We start from the raw sequence: 10,898 nt of genomic DNA, 5'->3' as shown, positions 1-10,898 counted from the left end.
ATAATGGTTGGCATTTTGAGTGGCCAAAAAGCGCTATCTCCCCGACCCCTCTTTAAGCAAATGTTTTCAGGGTTTTTAGTTTTTGTCTTTTTGAGACAGGGTGGTCTCGAACTCACTTTGTAGCTAGGCTGGCCTCAAACTCACAGTGATCCTCCTGCCTCCGCCTCGCAGTGCTAGGAGTGTAGGGGTGTGCCAATATGCCCAGCCGCTCTCCCAGTTTTTCCCCCACATTCTACAATATGAGCAGAAAAAGTGAAGAGCTCTAGGTAGAGAGAAGCCAGTGGTTTGCCGAAAGTCCTTTGGGCATTTGAAAAAAAATTCTCTCACGTGTGGAAGAGTGTATTGAAAATCTATGTGTTTGCTGTTGTTTGCTCAGCGGGGATAGATGCACGTTCTCTCTGGGACAGGCACGCTTTTTCTGGCCAGTGTCAGTTTGGGGCTGGGGTGTGTTTTATAGAGCAAGCATCATTTCCTTCCCATCTGTTCAGATGGGGTGCAGTGCGAGTACCATTGCCAAGAGCGCGCTGTCATCAGGAGGGGGTGGGCTCATTCTTTTTCACTCCATGTGGCAATGGATGGTATCAGAAACGGTAGCCTCCCATGGGCCACACCCCACGGTTTGCCCTGGGTGTGTTAGCTTCCCAGTTAGTCCCTGGATGTTCTGTTATGTCTCAGTACGTTATATTCAGTGGTCATTTGTGAGCTAGCTTTGTGTTCTCCTAAAGAATAGTTCTGAGACTGGACGTGGTGGCGTGCGCCTGTAATCCCAGCTCTTAGGAAGCTGTAAACAGGTGGATCACTATGAATCTGACCTAGTAGTGAGTCCCTGAACACCCTGTAGACCCTTCTCTAAAATACAGAAGAAGAAGAAAAAAAAAGAATAGTTGTAGCAGTCATTCTTCTGAAGAATGAAGTGGAACCCGGTGCATGATACCCAGCCATGAACGTTGGCGCAGGTTGGATGAGGTCCGGGGCAGCAGAGCCGGGGATGGGTGGGCATCGAAGGTGGTGGTGACTGGATCGGCAAGACATGCCAGGGAAGCTGGTGAGGGGAACCAGAAACGCTTGTGTGCACAGGGCACTTTCACTTTGGCTCCCTGTGGGCACCTGATTCCAATCCTTGGGAGGGCTTCTGAGGACATTTGGGGCGCTTGGGGGAGTGGAGGGAGGGTGAGCTCCAGATTATCAGTTTCTGTCCTGGACAGACAAGTTCATACAGCCCTGGCAGCAAGTCAGGGCCAAGTCATGTATGCTCCTAACTAGGATGCTTTAAGCTCCGGCCTCGGGCCAGCCAAATAGCTCGGCAGACTAAAGTGCCTGCTTAGGCAGACACAGGACCAGGGTTTGATTCCCGACTTGCTGTGCGGGCTCCACCCTCGGGGTGCACTGAGACCTTGGTTGAGACTGGGCATGGTGGCGCAGGCCTGTAATCCCAGCTCTTCGGAGGCTGAAAACAAGTGGATCACTATGAGTCTGATCTATGTAGTGAGACCCTGTCCTAAAATACCAAAAAACAACAACAAAACCCTCTAGCCTCGAGGCAGGCTGACCTGTATGTGGGGAGGGAGTGGCTTCCTGGAGTTTGAACTCCTGTCACCTGGGCTCTGTGCCAGGATCTGAAGATCCCCACATGGCTCAGAGTCTCAGCCTGCGTGAAGCTTAGGATCCAGTGGGGCAGATGGATGACAGGCACGAAGCCGCTGGCTGGTGCTAAACAACTGATGTGTTTTCAGTGGTGGGATGTGCAGTGAAGAAGAGAAAGCAGGGTAACGGGAGTGTGTGTCATGAGGGGAAGGCATTGCAGGATCTTGTGTTGAAAGAAGGCAGGCTAAAGGCTAAGGGTTGGGATTCAGCTTTAAACTTTAGTGGTGTATCAAAGAGGCTTAAGATGAGCTAGGTATGTACCAAGTTCCCATGATAGTTGTATTTACACTAATAATAAGGGGGGAGAGACTGAACAGCTCTAGATTAAGCACTGAATTCCCCCCCCCCCGTGTAAGTTCAACATGACTGCACTTCTTTCTGTACTGTGCAGTGTATACCATTATATCTAGGTATGAATTAATTACAGGTTTTGTGACTTGTTAATGCCAGTGTTCAGAATTCTCCGGTGTCTCCCTGGCTCACTCAGCATGAAGTCTGGAGCCCTCCTCTCTGCTTTGCTCCCCCTCTCCTCGGTCTTCCCTGGGCTCACTGGGCTTCAGCCAGAGGGCCTCCAAGCTGTTATGTGAACTCTCCAGGTGCTGACCTGTCTGCTGCCTCCCTCTGCCACTCCCTGTTGGTAGCCACAGGCCTCCCCACTCTTCCTTCAAGGGAGCTTTCTGAAATTGCACTGATCCCAGATTATCAGATAGGCCTTGGAAAAAGGCCTCCCTTCATCAGATAATACTTTCCCTCCTCATCAGCTGATGCCTTCCCTCATTGCTTTCTCTTCTTCACTGCGCGTGCCACCGCTGAGCATGTGTTAAATGTTCAGTGTCTCTGTCTCTTGTGTGCTGTTATAACAGCACCACAGATCAGATAGTTTATGTGGAAGTGTGTTTGATCACAGTCTACAGGTTGGGAGGTCCAGGATCCCGGGGTTACATCTGGTAAGGCCTTCTTCTTGCTGAGTCGTGACACGGCAGAAGGTGGCAATGGGGGAGAGCACACAGGACAAGAAAAGAGCACTGATTGTGATTTTATACCAAAGCCACTTTAGGATAATAGCATCAGTTAGCTCCTAAAGGTCCCAATTCAGAATTCCTACTGCATTGGGAATGAAGTTTCTGACACATGAACTCTGGGAAATGCATTCAAACCATAACATCAAGTCCCCAGAAAGTGGGGATTGGTTTTATTCATTGTTCTCCTTCCTGACAGTTGGAATTAAGTCCTGACACGTAATTGGTAGGCAGTAATTGTTAGTATTTGCTGAATTTGAATGTCCCTTTTGCCCATTGGACTCTTAGCCCTTAGAAATCTTCCCTTTTATGTACTTTATGTCCTTGTGACCAGCATGGTTCCTGCACCTAGATGTTCTTCTGTGACCTGTGGACGTAGGCTCAAATGATCCGCCTACCTCAGCCTCTGTCTTAAGTTATTTTTCATGTTGTGGAGACAAAATACCTGATGCCCAAAATTGTGGAAAGCAAGATTTATTTAGCTCACAGTTTGTAGAGGTTTCAGTCCATCATCAACTGGCTCCAAGGCGGGGAGGCATGGCACAGCGGCAGTACTTCAAGGCAGCCAAAGCAAAAAGGGAGAGAGCCAGCTTCTTTCTCCATTAGACTGCATGCAGGCCGCCTGTTCTCCAAGTGGATGTCGCACCCTTGCCATCTCTGTGTCCTCCTCTTGCACAGGCTGAGGATGCTTAAAAAGTGAGGACCCTGGCCCTCTGCTGAGTCACTTAGTTAAAACTTCTCAGGTTGACACAATGAACAATATCCTAGCGAGGTGAGGGCACAAGTTAGGTTGGCTTCTAGGCTTCTCAAGTTGACACCATGTATCAAGTATCACAGTGTCTCAAGTAGGTGTAACTATAGACCTGCACCACCATGCCTGGCTAGCCAAGTTCTTCATCCTGTATCACCCTCTCTCCAACCCCCATGAGTCAATGCTAATAAATAGCTAAATAGTTTTATAAGGAAGTAAATGTTTACTTGGTGCCTTTCTTTCTTTGCTCTTTTCTAGTGGCCCTAATCGTGGGCATTATATTACTATTGTGAAAAGCCATGGTTTCTGGCTTTTGTTTGACGACGACATTGTAGAGGTGGGTATGCAGTTTTTCTTTTATAGGAATAGTGTATAGGTGGGATTTGAGGGGGATGTGTATGTTTTCTAAAATAATACAATTTCCTCATAATCTGACTTGAAAACTTTATTTTTACGTTTCTGTCAGAACCAATGCTGGCTGCTGCCATTCTCTGTGGGCAGTGGAGGGGTGTGATTGTGGACTGCTGTGTTCTTGTTAACTGATTAGCCATATAGATGGCATCTCTAAATTTTGATACCACCATAAATCACAATTCCTACCATGACTAAAGCTCTCTGAATGTAGGACAAGTAATAGATTTCAGAATTCTACTCAATTTGTTTTATAACAAATTTTCCTATATTGATGGTATTGTTATTTAAATTATGTATTTTTTTAATCTGTTGGATTTGGAAATCTTTATATTACACTGAGACATTTCACATATTGACTTTGATGTAAAGTAATACTGGCTGGAGTGAATGCTACACTCAAAGACATGCTCTAATTTAACTCACTGGGTTAACTTTTAGTAGAATGACAGTAAAAGAAATGAACTTTGATGGCCTGAGTGAATTAAGAGATAACGAAGAGTCAGTCAGAGACCTTTCTGTTTACCATTTTGAGAGACAGAATTCCTGGTTTCTTCAGAGAATACATAGGAGTGGTTACAATGTATGATGAAAGGGTGGCTTTCCTCCCTATGATTTGCAATTTTATGTAACAATGCCCTCTGTCAAGTCAATGCAGTATCCATTTGATATCAAAAATTTCTAATTATAATTTTATAACAACTAATGTTGTCTTACATTTTATTGTATTGTTCATTAGCATTCCTCTCCCCAGGACTCATGGTAAATAACTACATTTTTTTTTTCCCTTCACTGCAGAAAATAGATGCTCAAGCTATTGAAGAATTCTATGGCCTGACGTCAGATATATCAAAAAATTCAGAATCTGGATATATTTTATTTTATCAGTCAAGAGAGTAACTTAAAGAACTATGGGACTAATTCAAGTGGAGGGGGCATTGTTCAAAGCACTATTCCCCAGTTTCTCCGCAGACCCCCTTTCCTAGCGGCCCAGTAGCATTATCACTCCGAGTCTGAATGGTCTGGCTGTGTTAAACTTTCTCCTCTTGTTTTACATGCAGCACTACTCTTGGTTTTATTTTGGTCTGAGGTAGCATTAACTGCAATCAGATTGTCATAAGATTTATATGAGTAACAGTTGCTAATTTGAGGATTTAGGTGAATGGTATGCCACTTCTTATGTCTGACTAAATGAGAATGACATTTCCAGTGAATGTCACAGTCTGCTTTAAGTGTTTATGAAACTTCTGGGGTCTCCTTTCAGTGCATTCCTTTAACTTGCCCCTGGAAACATTGCTACACAGTTTTAGCTTGTTTGCTACTTTTTGGACAGAAGGATGGAAGAATTTGGTAGATGTTTGTTCACCTTTTAGGGCTGCAACTATAGCTTTAAGTATGTGCAAGGGAAAATGTTTAAAAGTGAGTAACCTTGATGTTAAAAATCATCCTCCACGTAGAGCAGGGTGAAGAGAAGCTTGCGTGGTGGCTGGAGTCCGCACCAGGCTGTGCTGACCTAGCCACGGAATTCCAGGGGCTGCGAAGTTGTGGAGCTCAGGGCAGGCAAAGCCAACAGGAAGAAGTTTCTGTGGACAGTAAAAAGATTGCTTTTCTTATCTTTTTACCAAAACCGAGTTTCAGGAAAATACTTCAATGCTGTTAATTTTTAGTGACACTTTTCTTCTGTAAGGTCCTGTGAGTTGTACTTGTCCCGTTCCTGGCACTGCTAAGCTTCTCGAGCTGACTTTCCCATCCTGCTGATGTCTCGCGGTCGGCGGTCCCAGGGTGGAGACACCATGCTGACTGCCCCTGGCACCTCTCTCCGCAGCCTGCCAGCACCGCCACCTTCCAGTGGGGAAGGAGTGGCAGCACTGTACCTTTATGCCTCGGCCACCTCACCAGCTTACTTGGTTCATGCATTCAGTCTGTTCCCTGAGGCACTGGTGAGTTCCAGGGCTCGGGTGGAGCCCTCGATAGAGGCAGTGCTGGAGTCGGCTGGGTGTGAGGGGGGTCGACGGGAGCGTCGTCGGGCTGCTGGAGCCGTGAACAAGACGGCAGCTGTTTCTCTGGCTCAGACTCCTAGGATGCTCAACAAGACAGTTTTTTTGGAAGAACCTCATCTCACTATGGTTACTTTTACCTTTTCCACTTTTGTTACATATGTATTTATTAGAGCATTTGAGTATTGGTACCTTTTATTAAAAAGGTCAATTTGGTGTTTTGCTGTTGAGCTGGTGTTTGGTTTCCTACAAATACTGAGTCCTAAATCTTGACTTCCTTTGGGAGGTCGGTTGACTTCCGTACACTATAAATACTGTGAACATTATTTTGTTAACCTAATACATCTGCGAACAAACATGCAAACTCTTGGCATAATGTGAACTAAAACTGAAAATGTTAGTAGCCATTTTGCAACCATGAAGAGGATAGCACTTTATTTAGATAAAAACTGGATTTTTTATTTTTTAAATATCTTGAACTGTTTGTTGCTCAGAACTTAGGCATGCCAACACTTCATTTGTTCATGCTTGAACTGAAATGTTTTACTCTTCACTGGAGAAGACAAAACAGGGTGATCTTCATCTTGCTGTTTCATACAAGTGACGAAAATGTCCCTTGCCTTGATTAGAGGCAAATTTGTATTTGTAATAGTTTCTTTTTCCTCCATGAAACATTCTGTAATCAGTTACCTAGGAAGCGAGTCTTCATTCTTCAGGGGAAAGTCACTTTCCAATTGAAGGAGATTGATGTAAAGAAATATTTGTACTATTTATAATCCATATGTTCGACTGCAAGTTACAAAGTTTAAGAAAATGATGGTTGAATTCTTAATATATTTGGAACTGATTCATAAGAAAAACTATTAAATTATCTTTGAAACCATTTTTGGAGCTAATTTATTAGATAAAAATGTTTCAATTGCAGGCCTGTAGAAATACTAGTTCAGTGCTAAGTTATAAGTTCTCAGTGCATTTTTCTTTCCCTTTTTGAATCTGTAGAGATTCCCCTAGTGAGCTAACTGAAGTAATTGCTTTTAATAGAGTCAGTTAAAATTTAGTATTCATGGCTAGATTTTTAGAATAAAAAAAGATGGGTAGATTTTTGGAATAAAAAAATGTGGAAAATATTGCACAGACATTCAAACAGTTACGTGATGCAAGAAAAGAGGACTAGCGAAGACCAGACACACTTCTCTGCCAACACTCCATCAGCTTTAAAAGATTTAGAGCTATCTGGTAACTTACCTCTTCCTCTTCTATTCAAAAACAAAAACAAAAAAACCTCTAGGCAGCTACATTTTCTCCCCAGTCCTGTTTCCTTATGTAAGGACAGCATGCACACATCGTGTTACTTTTGTCCCTGTTCCTAGCATAAAGCAGAGACTGCTTGGGGTATGCACGGCCATTCCACGGTCACAGTGATAGCACAAAGGCTCAGCAATACTCCCTCCCATGGCCAGGGTTTTGTGTGTCTTTTTTCCAGCAGGAGTGAGTAGGTCTGCTGGATTTCTCTTAACTTCTGGGTGTTTAAGATAAGTTATAGTGTTTTACACTTGAAAAACTAAATATTTGCTTTATTGGTTACTTAGTAGTTTCCTGTCTAGATTATGGTACAGTGTGCTAAAGTCTTTTGTTTAAAAGCAAATTTTGGTGAAATGCTGGCGTCCAGTCCCGTTATCTTGGTGCATCTCCCATTCCAAGGCAGTACCTTGTGCACTGGGACAAGAACAAGAAACAGCATTGGCAGGCTAGACTAGGAGCCAGGAATACTTGACTTTATAGCTTGGTATATTTTGATTTTAGGATGAAATGGAAAAAAAAAAAAAAAAAAAAAAGACAGAATTGTTCCCTTTGCATTTATTTCCACGGATATCCTTACTTTTATGGGCATGCCTAAGAAGAAACTACGTTCTAACTGGTGGTTAGGGCTTATTTTAGATATTGGAGTGTAGCTTTATTACAGATGGATTTTATCTTAGAACATTGCATTTTGATCGACTTTGTATATTCATGTGTATTAAAATACTGTGCACTAAATGTTTTGCTCTCCTTTGCTACTATCTGGTCAAGGCATTTATCAGCACTATTGTTATTAACTCATGTAAATGGCATGGGTTAGTGAAAATCATTTCCTGTTTTCTGCCTAATTAAATTTCTGTTTTCTAGCATTTCATTAATTTATTTTTGGCTCCCATTTTTGTATAACAAAAATAGTTACTGTATCTCTGTGGCATTCACTTGATTTTGTTGCTAAAAGAAAAGACTTGTAGTTTTTATTTAAATAATCTGTACCTTAGTTTTTTAATGTAACCAATTCAAGCACTTTAAGCAATAATGTCAATCTTGTGAAGTTTCAATCAGTTTAACACCCTGCCTCTAAAATTGTTTGCAAAAAATAAAAAATTAAAAAAAAAAACCAGGAATTCTCTTTCTAGAGAATTATATCTGGGTACTCTTACACACATGACCTAAGATCCATTCTATCAAAGTGTGAGTCAGGAGTGAGTCTCATGTCCCTGGAATTATTTCAGACATATATTGAAGCAGAAGTGTAAAGAAGATTCTGGTTACTGTGATAGTAAAGGGAGCGTGACTGTCAGGGTTGATAAAATCAGTGTTCTGGAGATAACACTTTTTTGAGTGAAAGAGATCAACAGAATTTACCTAGAAACTCATATCTGGGGAATAGCTCATTGAGAAAAATCAGTGGTTGAAGGATAGGTAGCTCATTCAGCCTCACAATGAGTTCCTTTCTGGGACTAGTTAAATAAAGCAGCTTTCAGCTCTGGGGTTCTGTCAGCATCTGGTGTCTAGATAGGTATGGGGATGTGGGCCTGGCCCTTCTGGGCTTGTTTGAGCTGTGGGGATCCCAGCTTCATGAATCTGCAGCTCAGCACGCAGCACTACCTCTCCAGAACGCAGCCAGTGGCAGTCCCTGTCCCGGGTCTCAGAGTGAAGCCCGCAGTTACCCCCAGGAGGAACACTCTCCCAGCCAGTCACCAGGAGGGAATCCATGTGAGGAACAAAGGTTATCTGAATCCATACCTGGGCGCAGTTTTGGAAATACACCCCATGGGTCAGAGAGGCAGTAGTGTGTTGTGATGGTGAATGCCTTTCCTTTGTTGGAGTGATAGAGTTGAACCTGAGTGGGAACAGAGGCTATAGGGAAAGCCACCTGCTGCCAGGAGATTCAAAGGAAGAGAAGACCTTGAGAGCATGCTTTGCTTTTCCAGGCCTTGTTTTCTCCATCTGTTAAATAGGGCTTATAGATAGGCCTGTTACTACCAAGCTACCATGATAACACAGCTTCTGAAGAATGAAAAGTGTTCGTTGTCTCCAAGTGTCCCTCTACTTTGATTGACACTTAAAACACCTCTGACAGGGATTGAAGCCTTCAATATCATCCATTGCCTTATATTTACATGAGGATAAAAACAGTTGCTAAGTTATTGCTGTGCCCACTGGAGAACTTTTGATTGTGGGCATAATCTTAAAAACAAACTACATAGAACTTCCTAGAGATGCCTTGGGTGGATGAATTTTAATTAAAGTTATTTTAAACCTTTGAGTGTGAGGCATTGTGGCACGATTTGGAACCTAGAAAAGTAAAAGAGAAGAGTTTCTCTTCTCATTTCTTGGCTCAGAAGAAATATCTGTGTAGAAAAGAAATTTAAAGTTGTGTAAGTAGCTTGTGAGGTTTGCCCTGGTCTGCCTGTGCAGATGGCACTTTTACAGAGTAAGCCTGTTCCTCTCTTCCGTGGGGCCCACCTTCTTTCCTGCCTGCTGTTGGCATTGCCTTAGCCTTCCACCTCCTAGGGATGACAATTTTAAAAACAAAGTGTAAAACCATTATTTTGCAGAAGTGGACTTGAATGTTTCACCTTTTAATTGTCATAATAAAGGAGAAAAATATATTGAGTGTCCTAACAATGATTTTATAAATCAAGTGTCTGCCATTTGTAAGCCATTTGTTTATGTTATTACCAAATAATTAAAGCACATTCCAACTTAACCAAATTAAATTAAGGCACATGAGTCTTTTAAGCTGTATGACTAGAGTGACTTTATTTGCCTAACCTGCGTTCTGATTTTTGGGGTACCCGTCTGATTTAAAGTGCTTTGAACCAAACACACAGGAGCTTACAAATGAAGGATAACTTTGTTTTGGTTATTCGAGACTAGTCAGAAATGACATGAAATTTTGTAAAACGGATTCCTAATTCACTTCCCTTGTGTTTAATAATAAAGTATTCACAAGCTTGAGGGTATTCAAGTTATAAATTACATGGGTGTGTATTTTACATTTTTCTCCCAAGAGTGAGCATGTAAGGTGTTGAAGAGAGTGTCTTACTTTTCTTATTGCTGGAATAAAATCCCTGAAGCCACAAGTTAGAGGAGGAGAGGTTTATTTCAGCTCACATTTATAGAGGTCCCAGTCCATAGCTAGCTGACTCCAGGGGGGCTGATGTGGTAGAGGAACAACAGTCCATGGCAGGCAGGCAGGCAGGGAGCACCCAGCAGGGAGCCCACCTTCTTTCTCTCCCTTTATATTCTGTCCCGATCACAAGCCTCATAACCAGTGCCACTTATACCCAGGATATTGCTTCCTATTACCCACACCCAGAATTATGCCAAACCAATCAGTGGACTAATCATCACACCCTAAATTCATATTCACACACCCTAGATCCAGCTACTTCTGCAAAGCTCCATGTATGTGTGCCTGAGGCTTTGGGGGAACATCTAGAATGCAAACTGTAACTTGCAGTGTGGAATGCCACAGACTCTTCCTGGGACGGAAGGTTGCATGACTGTTGTTGGTTGCAATTATGCTTTTTTCTGATCTTATGATAGGGAATTTTTTTTTCATAATTTTATTGATAAACAGCAATGAGACAGTTTCAAATCAAATCGCTAGGACAGTTTCAATAACACACTGCATACATTCTTAGTGGTTAATTGCTGTACAAGATGTGGACTTGAGATCCTATTTACAAACACCATTAGGACAAATCATTCTATTCATTAAGAGAATGTAACTATATATCTATCCCATCTACTTTGAATACACAGATA

At 42.4% G+C, this 10,898-nt stretch overlaps 1 protein-coding gene across 1 annotated transcript in view; it reads left to right on the top strand.

Moving 5' to 3' along the window:
* Nucleotides 1–6,038, top strand: part of Usp46 (ubiquitin specific peptidase 46) — a 60,072-nt gene extending 54,034 nt beyond the window's left edge. The window contains exons 8-9 of the mRNA XM_012513877.2: nt 3,673–3,751; nt 4,624–6,038. Of these exons, the coding sequence (XP_012369331.2) occupies nt 3,673–3,751; nt 4,624–4,725 (181 nt within the window). The 3' untranslated portion in view covers nt 4,726–6,038. The remainder of the gene's footprint in view (nt 1–3,672; nt 3,752–4,623) is intronic.
* The last annotated feature ends 4,860 nt before the right edge of the window (nt 6,039–10,898 follow it).

The sequence above is a fragment of the Octodon degus genome, unplaced genomic scaffold (assembly GCF_000260255.1).
Source record: "Octodon degus isolate 3935 unplaced genomic scaffold, OctDeg1.0 scaffold00019, whole genome shotgun sequence".
In the NCBI taxonomy this organism is placed as follows: domain Eukaryota; kingdom Metazoa; phylum Chordata; class Mammalia; order Rodentia; family Octodontidae; genus Octodon; species Octodon degus.
This window is presented reverse-complemented; position numbering and strand designations above follow the sequence as displayed.